Here is a 26,496-nt window from a genome sequence, read left to right as displayed (position 1 = left end):
TCCTCATTACAAATCCGTGCAGAGTTGAATGAACAAGGCAAATCCTCTTTCACTTGGGTGAATGACGATCAAGTACCAAGAAGAGTTTTTGCAGCTTTTTACATCAACAAAGGAACTCAACACAATGAAAGCTAACAGTTTCAAACTCGAAATCAGAAATCAAACAAGATTCCTTATGGTACTGGTCTCTTTAGGACAAGCTCTGCAGTTAATGAATTTTACCCTATGGAAAACACACTGTTAACTGCCTTGCCAGAGATCATTAACATAGAGTCTTTTACTCCAGATCCCCAGTATGACTCCAGCATACAGCTGCTGTAGAGATGCACGTTGCAGCTTCCTACACACATGAAGACCAAACTTCAGAAGGTATTCACAGAGACTAAGTTCATCAACTAGTTCAAGCTAGTTCAAAAGGCTCCGAAGAGTATATACCTAAGCCTCTAATTTGTGCATGGTTTCCTGTTCACAGAAAAAGGAGTTTTAAGTCACCGAGGTCACCATCATCCTAAAAGGGAACACCAACACAATAATTATCACAGAATCACAGAATTCTAGGGGCTCGAAGGGACCTCTAGAGATCATCAAGTCCAACCCCCTGCCAAAGCAGGCTCCCTACAGCAGGTTGCACAGGCAGGTGTCCAGGCAGGTCTTGAATATCTCCAGAGAAGGTGACTTTACAGCCTCTCTGTGCAGCCTGTTCCAGTGCTCCGTCACCCTCATTGTAAAGTTCTTACACATATTGGCATGCAACTTCCTATGCTCCAGTTTATAGGCATTTCCCCTTGTCTTGTCCCCACAGACTGCTGAAAAGAGGGTGGCCGTGTCTCTTTGACTCCCACACTTAAGATATTTATAAACATTAATCAGATCCCCCTCAGTCTTCTTAGAGCTGAACAGACCCAGGTTGCTCAGCCTTCAGTACTTGCTGAGGGTGGACACTATCCCCTCATCAAGGTCGTTGATGAAGACATGAAACAAGACTGGACACAGCACCAACCCCTGGAGAGCACCACTAGTCACAGGTCTCCAACTGGACTCTGAGCTGCTGATTATCACCCTCTGAACTCAGAGGGGTGAGAACCATTACAATGCACCATTTCTTAAAAACACTCTTCTGAAAGAATGTAATGCAAAATGGCACCACTAAGCAGACCTGCTGCTTTCTTCACTCAGTGAGCTAACCACACGTCTCATCCTAAAGCAAACACACTCACCTACAGCGATGCCAGGTGGACCTCCAACCAAACCCCCAACAAATGCAGTTGCACCTGCCAGGAGTGCTCCTCTACCAGAGTGCTTGACAGCTGCTGTCATTCCCTTCTCCTGAGAAACATGGCAAAGCAGTTGCATCATTTGATCCACACGGATGGGCATCTTGGCTGCTTATGGACCTGAAAAAGATGTTTAAGTTGGGTTTTGCTGTGGGGACAAAATCTTGTTGCTTATAGCTGTGGAGCTGGTAAGACAAACAAGACACAGGCACAGTAATAATGGAAAAACAAAAAATTAACTTTAGTTTTTCTCTAGAAAACCAAAAAGTTTATGGTCAACAAATCTAAATGAAACCATAGAATAGAGCAGAGGGCTCTGTTGTTTGGATGAACTCAGAAGAATGAGCAAGGGCAAATTACAGCAATGAAAAAGGTAAGAAAGTTTCCATCCAGTTCTGGAGTACATTCCCTTTGCCTCAAGCAATTACTGGCCTTATCCTGCCTTGGCTGTGGCTCCAGGACAAAGATCAAGCAGAACTTTATCCAAACATAACCTGTAGAGTGTAGTTTGCATATCTGCTATATATCTTCTCTTTGTCCTAGTTTTTGCAGTAAATTAGTTACTTGTTGTTACATTCACTTCTTTCCCTAATTTTCTTCCATGTTAACAAACTTTGACGCCAACTGCAGATGGTGAAGACTGGGGTGCTTAAAGCAAAGGTCGTCCACAGTGAGCAGTGAGAGCCAGTGAGCAGGAAGAGCCAGGAGGAAGGAAACTGACTTCAAAAAAGCTTGGAGGTGGCAGCTGAGATTGGGAACCTATGGGAGGCTCTAGAGATACGGAATCAGAAACACAGGGTTCCTATGAATGGTAGGACGGGACTTCAACCAGACAAGAAACACAACTCTCATTTGTAGAAGGAGGCAGAGGTGGGAAAGGAACAGTAGGAAAGAACAGACAGGGCAGGAGGATTGCTTCCTTGGAAAATCTCATCCAGCAGGGCATGAGCTGACAACTTTACAGGGCATTTTTTTTTCCCAGCTGAAATAACTGCATACTAAATATTAAAGAATATACTTGTCTCTGTACAGTTGGTGACAGCAAGTGTAGCGAGAGAGGCAAGAGGCTACAGGAAATGGCAGAATAGCTTTGATGATCAAAAAAATCCCCCAAAAACAAAAAGCAAATTACTGAAGGCTGCCCTGAAAAAGATCGTATCCCTATTTTTGCACCCAATGGATGCATACTATTGAGCCAGGAACAAAAAGCACACCTTTTGGTAACTACTTCAACTTTTTCAGACAACCATATATTGCCATGTAGGAGAGGTTATTTGCAAAAATTCTGACCTCTGACAAATGCAGCTCCGATTAAACACAGCGTTTCACATTACCAGGCAATGAAAAATGCAGCTTTGGCTTTGAGTGCGCGACAGCCAAAGGATACTTTGCACTTTAGCAACTATTCTAAATGGCAGGAACACAGAGATTACAAAAATAATACCCTCCCCTCACATTGCAAAAGTCATCCCAATACCAACGAAACACTGATTCAGAGCACTGAGATCAGAGCAACTGCCATGAACAGAAATTAAGACTTTCAGCCCAAACAGCAGAGCTCATGAAGCGTTCAGTGTGAGAGGGGAAAGGACTCAGCGCAGAACAAGAGCGCGCTTGTTTGTGACACAAATACCTTCAGTGCCTTTCATTCTGCACAACAAACAAGGAAAGGTGTTGCTGGAAAAAATGAAACAATGCACACAACATGACTAAAAATATACTCACAAATACACAGGAGGCACAGAGTTATCGTTGTACTTGTTAACTTTGATACTATCCAGCAGCTGAGTGTCTGATTTTTCAGTCTCAGAACAGCACAGCGCATGTCATACCTTCACAGCTCAAACCAAGGCATTTGCAAGCCTTCCTACAACACATCTCCTCTCCGCAGAATGAAAGTGAAGCATTTCACAGTAAAAATTATCTACTGTGAAAACGAAATAAAAATAAAATGGCTGACTCCAAGCCATCTCTGTCTTTGTGGTATCCAAGCATGGTTAACTCTGAACAAAACCTGCTCTTTGGGAAAGGCACCAAGAAAGATGCACAGCTCCAGAAATACACACTCAGAAATCTTTCAGACAGTCACCTCCTCTCACTTCATTCATCTCCATGCCAGCCCAAAGCAAACACTGCAGTTCTTCACTGTACCACAGGTGCTTGGGTTGCTGTCAGGCTTCGGACACAGCAGTGCATGACAGTAACAGTGCGTGCTGGTTGGGGACACATTGCATCCGTTGCCTCATTCAGTGCAGTTCAAGCTCAAAGCACTAAAAAACAGCTGCTCTGTTCTTCCTTGAGCACTAAGAAAACAAAGACCAAAATGTACTCATCCTAATCTTGGCAATAGTGATGTTGAAAAATGAGAATAAGTGTTTGTATTTAGTTTGCTTAACAATAGGTGAGCTGCTTTCCATTTAGAATGACACTGACATGAGAAATGGGAGGACAACTGCTGCAGAACACAGTTCTTGCTCTCCATGAGAAGAAAATGAATGTGTGAATGCCCTGCTCCACCTTAGCAGGACCTCAGGCTAAATAGCCTGAGTGCTGAAACACATTTACTTCTTCTCTTTGGGCTAAATCTAGGGAACTCTTGTGAAGATAAGGAGGGCAGAGCTGCTGTCGCAGCATAATGCAATCCCCCTAGAAGTTACAAGATCACAGTGAGCAAGGCTTCAAGCCTTCCTGAGGATGACTGCCAGCCTTCACCCAACAACCACCAGACAGAGCCCAGAGAGCCCTCCCATCATTTTGGAGCAACGTGCAAGAGGGTGGAGCAGTTCAAGCTCCCGGGAATTCAATGCCTATGTAATCCATTTTGGGGACATGTGATGATGAAAATGCACACGCTTTGCCTTTACACGTACAGCTGTGTGCCCGCTTGCTGTGCATCCCCATGCACCAGGCACTGTGTTAAAGGAATACCTGCCTGACACAACTCATGGCCAAGTTACTCTGTCGGATTTCTTGGCTTCAACGTGAAATGATGCTTAGTGAGCAAACAAATCCAGAGCTGAAGGAAGCACCAGGTTTCTGTAGCATGCAGAAGCTGGCCAAGCTTATAAGAGCCGGTGAAAGCCCGGCCACCCGCACTTCATGCCTTAAAAACAAGTCGGATCCGCCCAATTTCTCTTTCAATTTACAAATTGCGCGGATCCTTCTTTCGATCCCGCAAGGAGCGGCCCGTCGGACACACCCGCACGGCTGCAGCCAGGCACAGCGGCCACCCCTCCAGGCCCACGCTCCGCTCCCGCCGCACCGCGGCTCCCGGCGCCGTCAGCGCCCCCCCCGCCGGGCCCTGACCCGCGCCGCCCCCATCACCTTCCGGGCGTTCCTGACCGCCCTCCCTCCCGAGGCGGCCGGCACGCAGCGACACCCGGCTGAGCGATGCGGGCCCCGCGCGGCCCTTCCGTCCTTCACCCCTCCCGGCCGCGGCTCCTCCCTCAGTCCCGCTTATCCCCGCCGCGGCCTGCTACCTGAGCCGGCGGCAAGCTCGGCGCGCGCCTCCGTCCAGCAGCCCGAGGCCAGGCTGCCGCGGGGCCGGCAGGAAGCGGCTGCGGCGCGGCCGGCGCCGGGGGAGGAGCGCGGAACTCGGGGTGACCTCGCGCGGCGCGGCCGCGGAAGGGGAAGGCGGGGAGGGAGGAAGGGAGCTGCGGCCGGGAATGGGCTCGGCCCTGCTTTCCCCGTGGCGAAATGCTTAGCCCGGGGTACGCATTAGGGATCGTTCCTCCTCCGCGTCCTTGCGACGAACCCAGCCGGCGGCCGGGGGGAACCGCGCAGGAGCTTAGCAACGGCCCTCTGGATATTGTAAGGATGGCAGCGTCTCCTGCGGTGTTCTCAGCTCCCGGCCCCGGCCGGACTATTAGAAAAAAAGAGGAAGGCTCTGTGCCACTGAATACGATTAAATCATAGAATCACGGGATTGTTTCAGATGGAAGGGACCATTAAAGGCCGGCTAATCCAATCTGCGTGCACAGAACAGGGACACCTATTGGACATCGGGTACTCAGAGCCTGGTCCAGCCTGACCTTGGGTGTCTTCAAGGATGGGGCATCCATCTTTCTGGGCAACCTGTGCCAGTGCCTCACCACTCTTATTGTAAATAACTTCCTCATGTCCGATTTAAATCTCTCCTCTTTCAGACAGTTTCCTCTTGTCCTGTCCCAGACTCTGCTAAAGAGTCCGTCCCGTTTTTTCTTACAGCCCCCTTTTGACAATGAAAGGCCACTCTCAGGTCTCCCCAGAGCCTTCTCTTCTCCAGGCTGAACAGCCCCAGCTCCCAGCCTGTCCTCATAAGGAGGTGTTCCATCCCTTGGGTCATTTTTATGGCCTTCCTCTGGTCATACTTCAACCAGGTCCACATCCCTCCTGAGGACTCCACATCTGGATGCAGCACTCCAGATGAGGTCTCAACAGCAGAGAGCATAGATGCAGAATCACCTCCTTGCCCTTGTTTTGGATGCAGCCCAGGATACAATTGTCTTTCTGGGCTGTGAGTTCTGACCCCTGAGGGACACCACTTGTCACTGATCTGCACTGGGGCATTGAACCATTGACCACCACTCTCTGCATAAGATCTCACAGCCAGGTCACCCATCAAATAGTCCACCTGTTAGGACTGGTCCAGCCAGCTGCATCTAAGAGCAACTCTGCATCCCTTTAATCTATGTTTATTTCAGTCATTGGTTCAGTAAAGTGCAGCATGCTAGTCTGATACAGCACCATATGTAATGAAACAAGTGATGAGCTGAAGCAGTGCTAAACAGCTGTGTCACATATGGCTCTAGAAATATCACACTGTTTCTTAACGCCAGCACAGTCTTTAAAAAGTTGCTGCCTAATGTTAAAAAAGCTGTTGTTTTCCAAAGATGGATTATTGTGAGGCTTTTGTTTCCCTGTCAACTAAGTCTTTATTATGATTTCATCTCTGATTTAAAGTAAACCATTCCCCCTCAACCACTCCACCAGTTCCTCGTTGAGAAGATGAAAATTCAGAATGAGGAAAAGAAAACATAACTTGCAATTTTTGCCTCTTTCCTGTTGTTGCACTGGGGACTTTTTAACCTCCCTGTACTTTATATGATCACATAAAATAACTCTCTGTTTAACAACTCAAAATGTTACAGGTCTATCGGTACTCTTGATTTTTATGATTTGGATGTAAAAGCAAATGTAATTCCTAAAATGAAAAGAACCAAGCTGCCACATACATTTTAAAAAGTAACACCCCAAAATAGCAGCTGTAAGCAGCTTTCCAAAGAACAAAATGAAGAGCAATGAAGCATGCAGAATATGAAAAAGGGCATTTTTATCAATCCGTCCTGAACTGAATAATTAACTCAGAACTCCAGTTAAGGATAAACACTAGTAATTTATTAGGGCTGCATCATCTAGCCTATGAGCCTACATTTTTCCTAAAAGTTACTATACTTAAAATGTGGGAGAACTATGACAGATGTATCCTCTAAGGCTACAAGTGCTGCTCTAAGACACACTACACTCTCCAAGAATTTTTGCCTGTTGAAATTGGAGTTGGCCATTGTAATCACTTGGATCCAGATTTCTTCCTGCATGTAGTTACTAATCAGTACCTGTTTTCCTTACCGAGCATCAGCCTCCACACATGAATCAGCACATCACACAGTCTACCAAACATCCTGTGAGTTTTGGTGTAATAACTATGTTTATAGAGGCCCTATTTTCAGTCTTAGCGATGCAAGAAGACCCACAGCAGTTCCTCCTGCCCACGTTTACTGCCCGGCTGGCTCCATCTGGTGGCTGTCTGACCACCAGCCATGGATCCACGATCACAGCGCACCAAAGGGGAAAAAATGATCTCGAGTGACAGAAGGGATGGCTCTATTGGCTGAATTCTCTCTTGCAGGATTGTGTATTGTGGAATCACTAATTTTTGCATGTATTTATCCCAATTTCAACATCCAGACCTAATAAATAATTAGAACATGGGATAAACACTCGTATGTGTTTTGTATTCTAGGAATTGGTGGAGTGAGAGCCCTTCAAGGTAGTCCTGCTGTGACTCAGATCCCACCATGGATGTCGCTGTATTCACCACACTATGCTAGGCTCTTACAAGTAGTGCTGGCATTGCTGTTCATAAGTAGCAGTTCTCTTTGTCTCTTTATCCGCATTCACTGTCTAACTTCCTTCAGTGGGATGTTTTGTGCCCTTTTCCCCATTAAGTTACTAGGAGTTTTGAAAGCAATCAGGAAAAAAATATTCCCTTTCACTCCCTCAAAGTCTTCAAACAGCCATACAAATTGTCTGTCAAAAGCATACCTCAAAGACCAACTGAGTAGCAGCGCACAGGCAATTCTGTTTTAGTGAGCCACTTAGCAGATTCCTGCCAGAAGTCCTTCCCTAGCATATGGCAGAACCCAAAATAACTAGAGACAAGTCCAACATGTCCTCAAAGTGTTCACTGTGTATTTTCACAGCTTTTGACATACTAGGAGATAGGCCAAGGGGGGCCAGGAATGATTTCATCTGGAAGTTGGCTGCTGCTGCCAACAGACTGATTCATTCTGGCTTCCAGCCTGCGCTGTACAGGGTCTAGAGAAAGTGTCCAGCAGAAGCAAGCTCAGTGCTGGAGCAGTGGTCCCAAATACCTGATGCAATTATCTGAAATCCCTGCTACCTCCACAGGAAGCCATGGCAGATTTAAGATGAGGCACTTAATCTTGTTGACCAAAAAAAAAGCGGAAGCCACTTCTCTGCATTTTCTTAAATGCCTGAGATTCCCTTGGAAAACACCAGCATTAGGCAGACTTTTATTTTCAGCTAGTTGAGTTTTTTTTTTTTTTCTTTTCTCTGCAGTCTTTGTATTTATCACTATTATAGTATCAAGACAAAGACCTTGAGGCATGTGCAAGTAATACAGACCCACCTGTTGTGGAACTTACTTTAAGTTGTGAAGCAACTGAAAGTACCAATTAAGATTTCCCTTTCATGTCAGTATGTTAGCTTGGATACTGGAGAGGATGGTTTAATTCAAAATATCATTCAAAGCAAATAGTAAAATGAAAAAGGAAGAAATATCATGTGTTTCCCAGAATATGTGATGGGAATGGTCACAGAGAAGAAAGGGATCAGAAGATGTAACAAAAGAGGTTTCTAATCATATCCAGGTCTAAGAGGGTAAGAGGCTTGTATCAGTTCTCCCCAGCTCAGCTGTTTAATGTCTAGGGTTCTATACCTCTCTCTCTCCCTAGATGCTATAAAATCACCATATGAGTGCTCTGAAGGGTCACAGGAAGAAGCGTCTGTTCTGAAAGCGTCTGCCACTCCTGCTTCATATTATAATTTGATTTTTTTCCTTCCTGAAAACAACACATGTAAAATGCCCAAGTTCCTTACATTACTTTCCAGATTACCTAGCAAATTGTGAAATTCACAAATCAAGGCACAACCTACACTGAAAAAGAAAATGAATATGAAAGCAATTCTATAGCACATAAGCTCTTGAACAGAGCCAGGCTTTCCCAGTAAGGGAAAATCAGCAACTACAGAATGGCTGTTTAAAAGGAACTGTGCTTTCTGTAGAACTCTGTGTAATGACATAAGTAAAAGAAATCCTAAAACCAGTAACCTAGCAACTTTTACCTTATTAGGTAATCTCATCAGGTACTCCTTACTCAGAAACACGGGTGTAAATAACATAGTGAAAATGACAGTTCTTACCCAACTCACTACGGGAAGGCACGATAGCAGGCTAGAGATCCACTATGAGCACAGCATATGCTTGATGGCAAATCTTTTCCCCATTTTCTACATTAGATATTCATCAGGGTCTGACTTCTAATTGAATGCAAATAAACGATATAACAGGTTTTTGCATATGAAGTGAAGTTCTATAACATCTGTCTCTTCACAGCCTTTCAGTGTACCTTGTGTGACATTAGCAAAGGAGAGGTTTGCCTCATCAGCTTGTAGGAAAGGGGACGAATTTGAAGAACAGTGTGAGTGAACTAAATCATTCTGCTGCTCTTTTAAGAGGTGCTTCTTTGGTCTCTCTGCACACACTCCCAAGTGGTGAAGTGACAAGTTTGCCATAATCAGTTTCAGTGCCAAAATGATGGAACACTGGTAAAGAAGGTCACAAAACATTATTAGTTACCTCGTACCATCTCATTCCTGAAGGATGATCTAAAAATATAGACTACTTGTTTGGAATATAGTGTATATTCATAGTTAGCATTATCCAAGCAAGCTGTTAAGTATATTTAAAGCATATCCTTAATTACAAACAGCATACATATCTTCTGATCCTTTAGAATCACTATAATAATCATTCATGCTGTGTTTTTTGTTTCCTCGGGAGTCTAATTCAATAATTATACTTACTGGCATAGAATAGCCATTCTGTGACCTTTTCAGAAAAAAATAATTACAATAAATTGAAACATAAAAGTTAGTATCCCAAAATTAGTCTGTATATTTATGTTGTAGCACATCTGAAAATGGAAGGAAAGTCCTAGTGAAAAAAGCTACCTAAAATATCTTGCGAGGCTTCCAGAGAGGAGCTAAAAAAAGAATCCCCTACCACTTCTTCTCTCCGCTGACAGATCACTCCTTCACAGAATGTATGCATCTGACTTTTCTCCAAATCTCTCATTAAAGAACACACAAAACAGACAAAGTTCAAAATCCAATCTAAAATGTGCGCAGTAAATTCAATTAAGTATTTTAGTAACAAGGATGAAAGGATGATATTCAAAGATGTCTGAAATGACTTCAGTGAAATTTCCACACTCAGTACTATTCAGTGGTTTAGAAATCCATACTGTAGCCCAGTGCTTGCGGAGCCTGAGAGCATTAAGTTCAGCTACATAAAATTCTGGCCACAAATATACAGCACCCTGGGGACATGAAGACTGGGCTAATTATAAGTCCATCAAAGTCCAGGGTCCATGGCCAACTACACTTCCAAATTTACACCATCACTGGTGATGAAAGAGAGTGACTTTTACATAGCTTCCTGTTCTTCTGGGAACGGAGAACAACTCTCTTTCGTCTTCTGGTTTGAATTCTGATGACTTGCAGGCAGAGGGATGCTCAGATTCACCAAGGTGGTACAGAGGGAAGGGAGGAGACCAACAGGCACAGATTGCACTGCCCCATTTTCTCATGTCACGTGCTGCAGGCAGCACGATGGAAAGGTGAATTTGAATCACTCTGTATAATGACAGATCAGATTCAAAGCTTCCAGAAGCCACTGAAAATACTCAAACAGGTTATAATGGGATTTTCAGACTTACACAATTTAGCATGCCATGTTTCAGTACCATATCCTGAACTACCTCTCTCCATTACTTGCAATCACAAAGTGTTGCCTCTGCGACTATGTTGTCTAAAAAGTTAATGCTAAGCTAAATGAAGCACAGCAATGTATACGCCATATCTACAGTTGTTCTATGACATGATCTAGACTTTGGGAAAAAAAAACAAAACCCTGGAATAAGACCACTCTTTACAAACTTCAAAGAAGCCTTTGCATGCTTTCTATAGGCTTCATTTTGGGAGCTACTGTCTTAAAAATCCAAAAAACAGCTATTTCTGCAGTAAATGATAAGCATTCAAAACCTGTAATGAGTCTAATTTATAAAGAAGGGCTTCTGCCAGGCTGCTCTACCAACAACAGCGTGCACATATACAACCATGAGATGCAAGAGCCATTGGAGGAGGAAACACTGACCACGCAGATGACCGAATGCTAGAAGGGGAAAGAACTGAGCAGCCCCTGTTCTGTGATAAGTTCCAGGGGATCTTTTATTCTGCCCTAAGCAGACAAGCATTAAGTTCTCCAAAGTCTGTTGAAAAGACTCACAGCAGGATGTGCCAATCTCTGTACCATGGAGGAATAAAAGGCTAAGATTTCACTGCAATTACAATAAGCCACTATCCTTAATTTCTGTCAAACAGTAGATGTCTCTCTTTGCCAGTAGTTGAAACGTGTGTAAAATGTTGTCAGGGTACACATCCACAGCTAGCATTATTCCCTTTCTTTTTTTTCCAAGCTTACATTCCCATCATGCCTTGTAGGAAAAATCCACGGGGGATGAAAGATAACACCGAGTCCAAACCCTGAGAACAGAGCCCCATGAAAGCAACAAATTAGAAACTCTGCTGAAGAGATTTTCTTCAGAAAGATCACAGGTCCCATGCTTTAGTCATGGCCTGCTCCTTTGCCAGCAGGTTCAGAGAGTGATCTGTGAGAGCTAAGTGATTTCTTTCAAGTAAGCTGCTCACGATGACTACAGAAACCTCAAGGATTACAGTACACAAACAATGGGAGAAAAGCTGCTTCAAATAATACATCCAGACAATGGAGTTGCCGTTATGGTGGCAATGCAAAATATGGACAGGGATTTAAATGAAACGGGTGATATCTGTATACTTCGGAGGGCTCACGTGTGCCAAATTTGGCAGCATGAGTGCTCATATTGCTTGTTGCTCCACCCCTCGAACAATGAGGCTAAACCCCATATGTGCAGGAGTTGGTAGAGCACAAGCAGTTCTGCTAATCACACTGCATGCAAAAGCAAAAAGACAAAGGGAACTAGTAATGCTTAGACTAGCATTGGGGAAATAATTAAGCATGAATGAAATATTGTATGTGGATTTGAAATGAATGCGAGGCATTCTTGGAAACAATTGTGCTGTTTCAGTTGTGCTGCTTTTCCCCCTAAGTTTTACAAAGTAATTTGCATGTCATTTAAATAAATACCATAAATTATTGCAAACTTTTTGTTTTTATTTACATAAAACAAAATACTCATTTCCATTATTGTTTGGATTACCTGACAAGAGTGAAATGCAGAGGCCTTTGAGATGAAATTTGTCTCTTCTCCCCAAAATACTACAGATTTCTCATGCATGCATGAGCCAGAAATGACCCCACCTTTAGCCTTGCCTTACATAGGCAATTAATGCTCTGTTGATATAACAGAGATAGATTATTAGCTGATTCCATGGAGCCAAGCTGGAGCTGCAAGCTGATCAAGGACAGTGGAATGTGGTACTTTGCAGAGGTCAAGGTTTCAGTGACCCTTCAAGAAAATAAGAACTGAATGCTCGCCTACATTCAGTGCTCTCTGGGCAAACCTACTTTTTCCTGGAACAGCTTAGTTACTTGGAGCTTAAGGACACACAGCTAACAGCAGCTACAGGCACAGTGAACTTGCACAAGCTGCTTGGAGCATCTGCAGTGTGTGCCCTCCAGCTTTCACACCTAGGGAGGTTAGGGCACTGTTACCTTGCGTCTGATGAATTCTGTATGTCTTGGACAATTCGTATGAGGTTTAACTTCAATAGACGTCAACTTAAAAGGCCTACACTCTCCTTCAGTGATATTCATATTGGTTTCACTTTCATTCAGTGTTATCCATACACCACCAGTTTGATTTAACTTCTGATATATACTTCTCAATTTCTTTCTCACAGTCCGTCTCAACCCTTCTTTCTCCTCACATGCTGTCAGAGAGTCAACAAGTAGCCAATTCAGAACCCTTAACATTCTGTGCATTAAGACAACTATAAAAAAATCAAATTATTGAAATACAAATCAGAAGAAAGTGAGAGGAAGGTCACCTGAAAAGTCAAGTAGGTGTACATTCCTTTGCAGGATAATATAGAATCTGTTAGCCTCTGAAAACTAACTATAGGTCCCATCACCTGAAAGCCCACATGATCCAACCATCTGCAAATGGAGCAACTGAATATCCACCATAATTTTTAATGTTTTCATCATAAGACACTAAAAGGTCATTCAGACTTCCAACCTATACAGACTGCCCAAAGTCTGTGTCCTTCAGACTGTATTTACACCTGTTTGCTCCCTCCATGCCGTCTCTAAAAGAAAACCTCAGCAATTATTCTATTCTCTTCTTGTACAACTGGATCTGCTATCCCCTATAGTCTGTTTAAATAGTGTGTGCTGCGCTTCAGACTGAAATCCAAAGGAACTCATTATATAGATTTCCTCTTCACATGAGAATATACTGTGGTCTCAATTTCTAGAGCTATTTTTGTTTTATCAAGCAAGGAATTTAAACCTCTTCCTGTCCTGGGTGTTAAGACATTTTTACTGTCATGTCTTGGCTTTTGTGGAATTCTAAGTTTTATATCAATACAGAGCAAGTAAAATTGACTCAGCCTATCTTCATGATTTCCAGATATCACTAGGGTGTGCTGTAGATCATGAAATTTCAGTACAGCATAGTTGAAAGGGAAAAATCTAGCTGCTATACTAAACATTTTAAATTAATTCCAAACAAAGAAGCAACTCAACAGTGACTCAAAATTCTTTAAAAACATGCACTCAGGAGAGGCAACATAAGACATTAACAATCTAAAATATTTTGGTCATGCAAGCTTGATAAACATACTGCTGTACACAACAGAGAACTGATGGGAATTAGACAAGTAGAGGCCAGTGTGCAGACAGGTAACTAACATCCAGGCACACAGCCCTGTGGAAGCTGAAAAAAATGGAAGTAGAAGTCTTAGTGAAAAAGTTTCTTTGATAAAAATGTATGAAGCTATTCCAATTCTCTGGAATTTGAGAGCGTAGAGCCTGGGCTGCAGAGTGAAGGGCTGAACAGTGATTATTTAAACTAAGTAATGTGTATAAACAGTGGATTTGGAATTCTCAGCAAGGCTAACAGCCCAACTGAACCCAATCCAACACAGGAGACCGCATCTGTCAGATACCAGCTCAGCACAGGGGTGCCAGCATGGAGCGTATGGCTGGGAAGGTGACCGCAGCGCCAGCTGCCTTGGCAGGTGGGTGCCCCCCACAGCTACACTCCGCTGGCTGCTCCGCTCCGAGAAGCATCTCCCAGTGTTTGCACCTAACTGCTGAGCTGGGAAACAAACAAACACCTGCAGTGGCCATCAAGTTTTGGTGTAGTCTGAATAGTAGTGGGATAGGGAAAGCAGCATAATAAGGAACCTGAATCAGAAGTTTTAAGTAGATGCTTAACTTCAATTACATATTTACACCAACCCGCGGACATTAATGCAAGTTAAAATCAAGCACCTATTTAAACATGAACAAAAGCTTAAATGGGCTACTGCGCAGCTGTCAAGACACATCCAGTATGCCACAGTGAGTGGTAGCCACAAACAGTCACCATGAGATGCTTCAGTAGGCTGTATGAACTGGGTTGGGTAGTCTTGCGCCGTGAACCACATATTCATTATAACAACAACTTGTATTACTATTTGTAGCATCTAGGGAACCCCAATCAGGGCTCTTTTGTGTTACAGACTGTACAAGCACAGAAAAATAGGATGGCTCTTATAATGAGTACATCACAAGCCCCACTACCATAATTAACATTGATTAGCATCGATGCAAACAACATGGGAAGACAAAGATTGAGCCAGACTGGGAGATGACGTACTCTTGCCTTGTGAGGTGACTCCTCTGGTTCCCAACTACAGAACAGAGGGGAAGCTGTTTCCAGCAGAGAAGGCTGCACCCCCAGTGCTCCCAGTCAGCAGCTCCCATGACTGCATTTAAAGGAGCATCTTTGTCACTTTCTAATCCAGTCTCTAGCTATTGCAGGCAACCATACCACACTCTCCTGCCTTGACAAGTTATCAAGAGTCACTAAAAAACAGTTAAAATGCTTTCTCTTCCTGCTCACAGCATACATCTCTCTGCAAATATGTTACTCTGCTCAGGGTGGCTGAGTTGAGCTAGGCTGTATGCATCTTTATGTGTACACCTAAATACTAAAGAAAAACTGTGATTTATTGTAACATGTCAGTGCTAAGTGTTAAATGCAGTAGCTAGAATTGATACGAAACAAGAATCAAACTTTAAGAATACACAAATCAACCAAAGTCAAGACACCAGTACTGAATCTGATCCTTAATGTTTGCATGGAGTGCTTTCCCCAAGCTTACCCCGTCCAGAGTTTGTTACTCTTCTCATTGTGAAACCATATGCTTGCAAAATCCTCACTCAATTCTGATTACAAAGGGGCAATTGGTAACCTCTGATCTACTTTATGTATTAGAAAAGGACCCCAAAAAGCCAGATCCGCTTTAAATGAAATCTCAAAACCAGTGAACTTTCTGGGCTGGGGATGTGGAACTGAACACAAAAATTTCCCCCCTTCAATATATGGCTCTTGCTAAGTCTGTGATTACCATATATATCTTCTCATCCCATGTCCATGGCATTTTCTCAGATGTGCTTTAGATAATAAAGCAATATTTTCCTTCCAAATGAAGGTAAGACAGTGTTGACAGCTGTATGGGAACTGCTGAATCACGGCCTGAACCTCTGATTGATCTCCTGAGGCGAGCACTGAGTCAGCCACAGCACACAGGTGAAGGCAATCCACCTGTGCTGCCGGAAGGGCTGGAGCCTGGCTGCACTTCTCCTGGATCCCATTTAAGAGCTGACTGGCAGTGGGAAAGGATCCTTTCTGGAGATCCCTCCTCTGGAGTTCTGCAGTGAGCTTGGGATGCAGGTAAGCTTTCTATCTATTCTCTTTTTGTTCTTATAATCTGCTTTGCCAAACTCTCTTGTTTATTTCACAGTTATAATGTTTTTATATTCATTGATTATATAACAGCCTTGTAAAGCTAGGGAGACAAAAAAGATAGCATTTTGAAATGGGTAGTGTGAAATTATCGGGTTGAATATTTTGATTGTGTTCAGAAAATTGCCTTCATTAACCAAATAAGACTTGATACCTGAAACTTGCCTGTGAGTCATCCTCTCCCCAAAACATTACTGCGTGCTTTTATTACATAGCCTAACTCTTTAGACTATAGTATTCAAGGATTTCTATACTTGAATTTCACTTCCCTATCCAGTGCCACACGAAATACCTCCACAGAAAACACAACAATGCTCTTAAGATCTGTTCAGCTCTCCAGGAGATCACTCCTGCTACAACTTAGCTTACAAACATGTATATTTTCAGACTCAAGACTTCTGTGTGCATGAAACTGAACACACACGTAAAGATTTGTGAGAGTGTGCTGTGGCCACAAACACAATATCAGGATCTGAGTGTGCTCAGCTGTGCTTAAGTTCTAGTGCTACTGCTACTTTTGCTGTTCTGGCACGAATTTCTTAATTTTCTCTTTAAATATCCTTCCTACAATTTCACTTACAGGGAAATGAAAGATAATTCTATTGAACCTAAAAATAAACTTGGATCTGCTAAAAAATTCAATACTTCACTCTCAGGCTTCCACAAGCTGGGCTTGTCTGCTTTAGGTTTGACACCCCTGAGAGCTACAGGCATGACTGATAAAAATGAATGAGTTTACATGAGAATGATGAAATTTGTTTTTTTGAGTCTTCACTTTGCCAAAATCTTATCTGGGCCGCTTATTGCTGGAAGACATTTGCTTCTGGCCATTTCTCTCTTCTTTTAAACTTTTGAAACCATATTTATGTTATTTGCACATCTGAGGAGGCGATACATGAATACATACAACACTATTTGTACTTCTTCCAGATTTGCTCATTAAATTCGTTAAACTATTCAATTCTCAAGGATCTACTGGAGACACAGTGAAGACCCCCCCAAGCACCAGTTAAGAACAAACCTGTAATGAGAATAAATTACACATGTATAAATTGCTACAAAGTCCTGTAAGGAGTGAGACCTTTTCACACAAACAACTGCTGCAGAATTAAGTCTGATACATTAATAAATGCCCTCCCCATCGAAATCAAACAATGGAAGTGTAACAGTTACCAGATCATTTAAAAGAATAAACCCATTCAATAAATAAATTTGCTCTACACCAATTTATGTCACTGCGGTACTTAAGGCGAAACCTTTTAAAGGAATAGATTTACTGTGCATACAGATCTCCACTGGGTATGTGTAATTATGCAAAGGAAAGGCATTACTTTTAATGTGGATGAATGGGTGATACTTTTTGATTTACTGCTAGAAACAGAAAAATGGTAATGGCATGAAATAAGCATTTGCAAAACCATTTTGGCAGACAGAAAATGTTTGATTTACCTAGGGCATCCATCAGGTTCTATATTTTTAGATCAAAGTAGATAAATGGAAAGGCAAATGGATATTTGGGGAAAAAAAAAAGAAATCGACTGCTTTTCTGTCAGCCTTGCAAGTAAGTTAAATGCTTGGAAGGGGGAAAAGGCCTAAGGCTCTTTGGATGAACAAAATCATGATTCATCACTGATCTAGCAACTACAGCTTTCTGTACTTACCTGGAAAGGGGAGAATTCCATGGGAGCACTTGTAACTCTCATTCTGGGCCTGATTCTCTTAGATGATTTGAAGAAGGATAGCAAGGCTGGATTGAATAATGAGCACCCTGGGTCGTATTTTCCTCTCCTTACTCCCAACTTGCTCTCTTTATTTTTCTTTGCTTTTCTGGCTTAAATTCACATGGATGAAGAAAATATGTTCCAGTCAAGGCACCCCCTTTCCCTCCCAAATCAAAAATCACTGCCTTCCCAGATGCTGTCAATCTATGCAATAGGAAAGCATAGGGAAAGCAGGCTAAGTCTTACAGTATGTCTCTGTCACAAGACAGGAGATGGAAGAATCAAGAATTATTCTTCCTAGAGGCTCCCAGTGAAAGGCTGTATTTGTGTGTCATTATCCTGTTCTGAATTTGCTATGCTGTAATGTCACCAGAAGCTGTGTAGTTCATGCACTGTGTCCAACTCTAAAAGAATCATCAGACCTGTGGTACATGTGTTGCACAGATGGTCTGAGCATGCAACGTCTTTTCAAACTGTTTGGGACACATCCAATTTGTTGTGCTCGTGCAACTCGGCAGGAGAGCACATGCGTGAGAGCCCAACCACATCACCTTTACTGTGAGTGTGTGCACCACCTGCAGTGCAGGGGGCATTTCTAGAGTCAGATTTGTGGTGCTCTCCCTGTAGAAAGGATCTTCTCACGTGCTGAAGAAAGGCTGGGATTACTAAACATCTGGAAATATTGGCAAACATAGAGAATCTTTGAATATAACCTCACAGCAAAATTTCTAGCTGGGGAAGGATGTATCTGGAGAAACTCAAGTTCCTTCCTCTGCACATCATCATAAGCATTAGCAGGAACTTACCAGCTATTTCTACACCCGTTTATTCCACAGAAGGGTTGCGTACCTATTAAGGTTCTAAAGAGCAACTGAAATTCATGTCTTCTGCCTAGATATGAGTCCAAAGATGCTTTGTGGGGCAAATGGGCCAAATGCTCTACAGCAGCCTGCAATTACTAACAAAAAATGAACAAAAAACCCCCTAAGTTTTACTAACTAGAGAGAGCACACAAGAATGCTGCTACAAGGCAGTATCCTAGTTTACTAGTATCCTAGTAAACAGCACTTTATATAAGCTACACATATGGGGATAAAAGCCAGCACAGCTTGAAACAAAGCTCCGCAAGCAGCATTCAGACCTCTATGCCTGTATGCTCTCCAATTGCACCTCTCCTCTCTCCAGGAACACCCTTATTTATGCATCTCCAAAACAAACAGCGATTCTGCTACAGACTTCCACATACATAAATCCTTAAAATCAAGACTCAGGGCAGTAAGACTATCAAATGTAGGATGCATGAACGCAGGTAACAGTTGGCAGACCTGCGGAAACTGAAGATTTGTGCACATCCAGGGGTATCTGAAAGTTATGTGCCTTGTCGTTAGGAAAAGTCACAGCAAACTTCTATGCGAGGGACAAAATAAGTGTTAAAATATTGAGCTAGGAGTAAGGCCAGGTTGTATTTCTCCTCCTGTAATAAATCAACACTGTATGTATATATTAAATCCAATCCCTTGATGTGTCCAGTTACAGTGATAAAAACTTAGCAAGCAGGGCAAAAGTTATTGGGTGGAGATCGATATGCTTGCTTGTTGTCCTTCATTGGCAATAATGCAACGTTTTCTCCTTGACTGTAAGAGGCGCTTTTGTGATTTGGGAGCATAAAGAAATTCTGTACTTGACAGATTTATATAGGAGGAATACGCTAATGTCCTTTGACCCGCTTACGAATAAATACGACCTACCAAATTGTCATTTTTATGGGTATTTACAACTGAGGCACTTTGTAAACCTAAGAACTAATATTTCCCAAAGGAAATCTGTGCTCTCGAATCTTGATAAATTATTGAAAAATACAAGCTACTACCAGCCCTACAAATTTTCTCTTCTATTTTTCCTATTTTTAGTTACATAGGAGTTGTCAACACAGATTGGACCACTGATCTATTTCACTGTGTCTGTTGCTGCAGCTATGGCTAGAGCTTCAGAGGACTCCTGTAATGCTTGTGGCTATTTGTCCAAGGCTGTTACAAAAAAAAAAAAAGTTGGTCGGTTGTTTTATTTCCCAAAACTTTGTTTTCACTGCCCAACTGAAATATCAGTCGTATAATTAAGATTTCAAATTGCTGTTAAGTTTATAACACACACAAGTGCCACTAGCTGCATCTGCTGTCATGAATGCTTCAGTTGATACTTTACAGAAAAGAGAAACTTGCACAGGGGAGCTTGTGCAAGGAGTAAAATAAGGCAGCTCACACCAACTCCATTGCTCCCCACCTCATGGTGGCACAAGTACTCTGTTAATGTAAGGATTCATTACCAGCCAAATATACCCTCTGTTTCTTAATTCTGTAGGCCAGCTGACCCAGGAAGCTTACCCTTGATTGCTGCATCTCAGCTCCATCTAACCTAACACCCAACTGCCACATAAATTTCTTCCATCACCTTTGTAGTATATCTGCCCAAAGGCTTTTGGAAAACACAAATTCTGCAGAAGATAGGAGGAAAACTGGTGAGATAGGGGTTTTGTGCTCTTCAGAATTTTTCTGTGGAAGATGAGAGAGCACAATTATACATCTGGTAGTTTGATCTTGAGGGAACCACAGGTTTTTGTTTTTTTTTTTTTTTGGCAGTAACCAATTATTAATATTTTCATCCATAGCAGAACAGTTGAAAGTTAATCACTTTTATCCTTGCTCTCCACCTGTAAGTTGAACAAAATGTTAACACTATTCAGGACAGTATCTGAGGAATGAGATAGTATCGTTTCTCCTCTTGGTTATATGTACAAATCTTCTCATAAAAATGCATTCAACGGTTCAGATTTTGACTGAAGCATCATGACGTGGCACTTATCTCTAGTTTACTCCATTTCTAAGGGCAGCTGCTTTTCTATTTTTCTTTGCGCATCTGTGGACAACTGAATCTTTTCTCTGTTACAAGAATGTCTTCATTAATTCAGTTTCTTCCTTCAGCTTATTCTTAGTCTTCTGCATACTATAATCTATGTATATGCAAGAGAAAAGCTTGAAAGGCAGAATGAAAAAGCAGGAAGCTGCCATAAACAATGAGCCAGGAAGGGCAGGAAACTTCAGCAGCTTTTCTTGTCCCTAATGCACTGCCTCCCTCTTCATCCTTGTTTACTGTTGAATCTGGGATTCCTCTTATATTTATATGAAGCATGACTTCTGTTTCCTATGTTTTGTGACCTCATTTGGATAGGGTAAATCATGGCATAGCTAATACAGTAGCTGCAGCACTAAGTCGATCCATTCTGAGTTTAATTACTATCTTGCACGCTTAATTTCATAGAATCATTTCAATTGGAAGGGACCCTTAAAGGCTGTCTTGTACAATTCCCCTGCAATGAACAGGGATGCCTACAGCTCCATCAGGTGCTCAGAGCCCTGTCCAGCCTGACCTTGAACATCTCCAGGGAGAGACATCCACCACATCTCAGGGCAGCCTGTTCCAGTGCTTCACCATCTTTCACCTACTGGAAAAAAAAAAAAAGCCCGTGTTTCTTATATTCAGTCTTCAATATTCATCTCCTCTTTTGCAACTTTGAAACCATTTTCCCTTGTCCTGTCAGAACAGACCCCTCTAAAGAGTCTGCCTCCCTTATGGGCCCCTACAGAGGCTCTTCCAAGCAAATGCTCCATGGCAGTGGTGCATGCAGCACCTTTTACCCACATTCCCCTGCAAAATTCCATACAGAAGCTCACGGGCAGAGCATTTGTTCACACAGTCAATGTATTGACAACAGTGCACAGGCTGGAGCTCCCAGAGGTAATGAAGTGTCTCCAAGATTCTGAGTGGTCACTGCCTGCATGTTAACAACTCTCTGTTGCAAGCTTTTGCACAACATCATCTTCAGTTGCACAAAGTCAGGTTCCTCAGAATGTGGTCTGGCAGTGGGTTAAATGTGTGGGAACAGTACCCACTGCATCTGCTGTATGTCCAGTAGGTCCAGTCTGGGGTCACCACCATTGAGGAGGTGCTGGGATGTGCAGCTTCTCCACCTTGACTTGGGCAGGCACACCAAGGCAGTGGTGTGCATAACTCTTGTTTGGTCCCTGCACAGCCACAGCTGAGAGGGCCAAGGGAAGGAGAAAATATTGTTTAAGATCTGGATTTAGGAATGCCACTTGGAAATATAAAGTTTCTTTTACAACAAACTTACGCTTTTACACCTGATGTTGTTCTCAAACAATAAGAAGGTCTGAAATATCAGCAGGTTCACCAGCTTTTACCACCTACATTAGATTCCATCTCCCTTTACTGATAGCAAGACAAAAACAGAAGTTTCATACGCATTTTAAGATACCAAAAGGAAATCAAAGATGGGGAAGGATTCAAGATCTCTGGTTAACAGGCAAAGTGGAAGTTGCTTCTGCTCCTCCTGGTACTAATTCTAATCCACACTTCTTTTTAAAAAAAAAATAAAAAATCATGTATTACACAGCTACAGCAGAATGTGTTTATTAGAAGAGGAGCACACAGGAACCAAACATTTCCTTCAAACAAGCACCATCTCTCTGCCATTCATTTCAGAGATAGTAAAGTCCTCTGGAAAAAGAAATCAAAGCATAAGGCTTGCTGTCCAACACTGCATTTACATTGCAAAACAATGAGAACCTGACAGTGACAGGAAAGAAGTAGTAGTTTTAGCCCAATTCAGCAAAATCATCTGCTGACATATTGAAAGAAACCTGCCTGTTAAAAGAATCAATAGATTTTTAATCAAGGAAACTACCTTCACGCTCTTTCCCACTCTGAACTATTTAACAAGAAACATTCTTGTTTCTTTACCTTCTAAAGCTTCAAATAATATGGAAAAGAAGCAAATCAGGTTGAGAGTTGTAGCTCTTTTGCCTCTTGTGAGGGGTTTTCCTATTTGCAGAAATTTCCCCTCCTCTAAAATTATCTGTGCAATGAAGACTTCAGGTAAAAAGCATTTATTAGCTTCAACATTTAACTACAGATCTTCTGGCCTGACTCGTGTCACAGCTGCCTCTGTGGTGTCTTTTTACTGCAGATCTACACAGGCTGATAGGAAGGAGCAATGGTTTTCTAAATTCAAATAAGCATTCAAGAGTGGGAAAAAATGGAGAGAAGTTCCATATCACAATTTCTTGCAGGCTCCAGTAAAAGCAGTGCTTCTTATAAAAGCAAGGAATTAATTGGGTAACTTCCCCTGATATCTCTATGGAGGAAATCCAGCTCAGCACTTATTGGAAGGATTTTAAGTTCTGATAGTACTTCTGCAGCAGGGGCTACAGAGTGGAGCAAGGCGGTTCAGTTCCACTACGCACCATGGCTCATTAGGCCACAAAAAGAATATCTCAGTCCAATTTTTCCACCCTTTCTGAACATTTAGGCTTCAAAGATTGTCATTGCAAATGCAAAAGAACAAAACAAAAACAAAACAAAACCAGGCAGTTCTGTTTCTAAGCTCAACATCTAAGTACCAGTTCTTTGTCTCTATCATGCATTCAAAGCCAGCTCCAGGATGTCATGCTTATAGAACCACACAAGCTAAAAACAATTCTCTCTCTAGTTTATAGAGTAGAAATGGCTTCAATCCCTCATACACTGCCTGGTTGTTAGGGCAAGAGTGCAGAAAATGAAGTTTCTCTAATGCAAATCTTTGCTTTCAGTTGTGTTTTTTTTTTTGTTTCTTTTTTAGGACACACACACTGTCTCTAAATCTGCTCCTAAAGCAAGGAACTGCAAATTCCAAGCCTGGATTTTGCTACAGATATCATCCCTATTGCCATAATTATCCTGCTAAACTGCAGCTTTCATTTAGCAAAAGATGTCTCCCTAAGCACACATACAAACAGACATGATCCTGGAAACATAACCCAGGTGCAAACTCATGAAGTCTTAACTGAAGAGGCTGCAAACAACCTGGAACTACAGTCAAGAGGGATAAACATCCCCATTCACTTCTCTCAAGAGAATCATGCTCTGTAATAATTTGTCATGGACTTCAAGATTTTGCTACAGCCAGGTATTCTAGTTTCCTTCCCCTTTCCTGCTCTGCCACAACCAGCCTGCAATTCCTTTCTATTCTTCAGTTTTCTCTCAGCAATGAGTCTGCTACAATAGGTGCAGGAACAAGAACTGCTATGAAATGCTGTGGGCTAACTAGTACTTTCTCATGGGAGTCAGAAGTAGGATGACAAAGGTAAAGCTCAGAAGTTTAAACCCAGAATTAGGAGATAGGCTTTTTAAGCTAGTGTGGCTGTCCAGAATCGCAGCTCTTCAAGTTACCCTGTAGGATAAAACACTTTGGTGTTATGAATGGAATGAGATTTATAGATTGATTTAGATCACAAAGTCTATTATTATTATCAGCAAGTTTTATATCTCTGTAACTTCACTAAAGAAATCCCATTTTTTCTAGGTGTCTTTCCTTTACTAGAGGTAATACTAAAGGTATCACATTAATACCTTTGTATTCTTCCTTCTGGTTCACAAGTCAACAGTGAAAACCACACACAAAGTTCAGGTGGACACATCAAGGAACTGAGCTGTGAGTGGTCACTGATACACTTTCATGATCTTTCTGTTAATCACATAATGGACACAAGTACACAAAGTAACCATGAAAGAATAAAATGCATGAGAAAGAAGAGAACCATCAAGAAAGAGGCCACTATCTGACATTTTAAAAGGGCAAATCGAAAGCAATCAAAACCCAACAAAATGTTCAGTATGGAATGAGGTGATAGCTTAGGATACACTTAGGATACAGTAATGAGGCTAAGAAGTGCTGTGTGTTTTAATGTAAATTAACACAAGATAATCTCTTCACACATTTAAGTGATGCACTTCAAATTAATTAATACATATTTAATAGAAGTCTTCTTGAACAGCTGTTATTTACTTCTGGAGTTTCTACACATTAGCGCTGCCTTCTTTGTTCTGCTCTGAAGTTATTCATGCTCCAAAGTGCTTTAAGAACTCGGGCTGTATAAAAATTGAACACTCTTCCCAAAAGAGGCAGCCTTTCTGATAACTTCATATTTTTTACATTAAACATTCAAACACTTTCCGAACAAAAGGTCAAATTCTACTTACAGCATCTGTGTGAAACAAGCAAGCAGATGCTTAATGCTGCCAGACAAATACTTTCAGCACAAAGAATGATAGAGAGCTGGTGATCAATCACATTTCCAGGCTTTCAAACCGGCTTTCCTTGCCTGCAGTCCCTACGTTTTGCATTTAGAGTTTATCTGTAATAACACAAGTCCAACTCACTGCCTGTCCTCTAAGTGTTACACAGTGTGAAATGAAGTACTGACGGTGCAAGGACTGCCTGTAGTACTAGGATGTGTTATGTGTATGTCACAAATACACTAGGCTTTCCTCATACAAAGACCATGTACAGCAGTACTTCTGTGCTGCATGCGAGGTCTAAACAAAGTAGTTCTCCCTTACCCTTTAGGAATGAAAAGCCCCTCAAAGTCACAATCGCTTCTGGTTTGTAAGACAAGAATGAGTACAAGCCAACTCAACGTGGTGGTAGCACGTTATATTTTCATACAGTAATTAATGTGACTTGTGGCAACGGCATTCCATTCCTCACATATAATTATCACTAAACAGTAATACCGCCCGTAGTTTTCACCTGAGTACGTGCAAATGTTTGCTCATGTCAGCCTTCCTAGCTTACGAATTTACTGAAAACAACTTCCGAGGTTATCAACAACAGAAAATATTTTTTGGCCCAAACACCACTACATCTTCTGTGAAACAATGAAAACTATGAAAACCCTAACAGTGCTTATCACAGAAAGGTGAAAGTGTGCTAATCTAAGCATACTGATGTCACTAAGACCTAAGTTATTTTATTTAGCATGATAATTCTCCTCAATAAAGAGGGCATAGGATGGAACTCAAACAACTTAGATGTTAAATGAGATCATTGACTGACCTGATAAATACCTCAGAATATGCTGAGAATGAATGAGTGTGTGGAGAAAAGAACTTAGAAAGCATTTCCGTGATCCTCAACTATTTGTGCTCTGCCTACACCAGCAGCTGGGAGAGAGAGCTGGAGGTGACCTCACCTTTTTTTTTTCTTCATTGTTTTTTCCCTTAATTTTACTTCGTGCCAGTGGCTCATCCACGCATGCTCCTTTTTTTATGACAAGTAGTTTTGACGGAAGTCCAAACACAGCAGATTAAATTGCCTGTGTAAATGTGGACTCAAGAAGTGGTGCCACTCACAATAAAGACGCCCCTAGAAGAATTTCTATGCACTGAAACTTTGTCAGCGTACTTACGAGGAAAATGGAGATAAGCAGAAGAATGCCAAGGCTGCCATGGGGGCTAAACAATCGCTTCTCTAGAGGTCAGCTCACCACAGTTATTTGTCTGCTTTTGATGGGAGGCATGTGGGAGACAGGCTAGTCCAGAAAAAAGGAACCTGAGGAAAAGATAATCTCATGCTGTGATGTTTTGGAATCACTATTCTATTAATGAAGCTAGGATTCCTGAAAATCTCCTTTGCCTTTTGAAGGAGGATGTTTTGTTCAGAGAAGCATGGGAGCTCTGCCAGCTGACAGAAAAAAACCATACATTTGTATGCTTGCTTTGATATGTACAATATAACTTGCATAAGCACTGGCAGAATCCTGATGCATAGATGTCAAGGAAAGTGAGAGATCCCAGAGGGCAAATGTAGCTCACAGTCCCAAGGAATGAAAACATACGTCCACAGTTTATACAGCTGTGACACAACAGGTATCCTTTGTTGTTGTTGTTTCTAAAAAACTTCCTTAGAGCTAAAAGATCAAATTCAAGGGGAGTCTTACAGTATACAGTTAGTCTGTCACATTTTCTCTCTACGTTTTACAGCAAAAAATGAAAATCTGTGTTTACCTGTCAGTTCTGGTAGAAATG

General features: G+C 42.0%; 3 protein-coding genes across 11 annotated transcripts in view; all 3 read right to left on the bottom strand.

Moving 5' to 3' along the window:
* Window positions 1–1,413, bottom strand: part of LOC128082592 (protein C19orf12 homolog) — a 5,199-nt gene extending 3,786 nt beyond the window's left edge. Inside the window, exon 1 of the mRNA XM_052686856.1 lies at window positions 1,395–1,413. The gene's annotated coding sequence lies outside the window, so the exon portion shown is untranslated. The remainder of the gene's footprint in view (window positions 1–1,394) is intronic.
* LOC128082593 (protein C19orf12 homolog) overlaps window positions 1–25,981 on the bottom strand; it is an 82,730-nt gene extending 56,749 nt beyond the window's left edge. Inside the window, exon 1 of one of the 5 annotated variants that reach the window (XM_052686860.1) lies at window positions 25,878–25,981. The gene's annotated coding sequence lies outside the window, so the exon portion shown is untranslated. Of the gene's footprint in view, window positions 1–1,412; window positions 1,627–2,907; window positions 2,927–4,598; window positions 4,615–4,753; window positions 4,873–25,877 lie in introns of those variants that run through there. The other 4 variants (XM_052686859.1, XM_052686857.1, XM_052686861.1 and 1 more) reach the window with 4 other exon arrangements.
* LOC128082591 (protein C19orf12 homolog) overlaps window positions 1–26,496 on the bottom strand; it is a 27,610-nt gene extending 1,114 nt beyond the window's left edge. The window contains exons 1-2 of one of the 5 annotated variants that reach the window (XM_052686854.1): window positions 26,476–26,496; window positions 1,218–1,394 (exon numbers count right to left, since the gene is read on the bottom strand). In XM_052686854.1, coding sequence (XP_052542814.1) covers window positions 1,218–1,377 — 160 coding nt within the window. In that variant the 5' untranslated portion in view covers window positions 1,378–1,394; window positions 26,476–26,496. Of the gene's footprint in view, window positions 1–1,217; window positions 1,395–3,363; window positions 4,476–4,598; window positions 4,720–4,753; window positions 4,873–25,877; window positions 25,996–26,475 lie in introns of those variants that run through there. The other 4 variants (XM_052686853.1, XM_052686850.1, XM_052686852.1 and 1 more) reach the window with 4 other exon arrangements.

The sequence above is a fragment of the Tympanuchus pallidicinctus genome, unplaced genomic scaffold, assembly GCF_026119805.1.
Source record: "Tympanuchus pallidicinctus isolate F22 unplaced genomic scaffold, pur_lepc_1.0 scaffold22, whole genome shotgun sequence".
Lineage (NCBI taxonomy): Eukaryota > Metazoa > Chordata > Aves > Galliformes > Phasianidae > Tympanuchus > Tympanuchus pallidicinctus.
The sequence above is the reverse complement of the archived record's forward strand: the minus strand, read 5'-3'. Positions and strand labels throughout refer to the sequence as shown.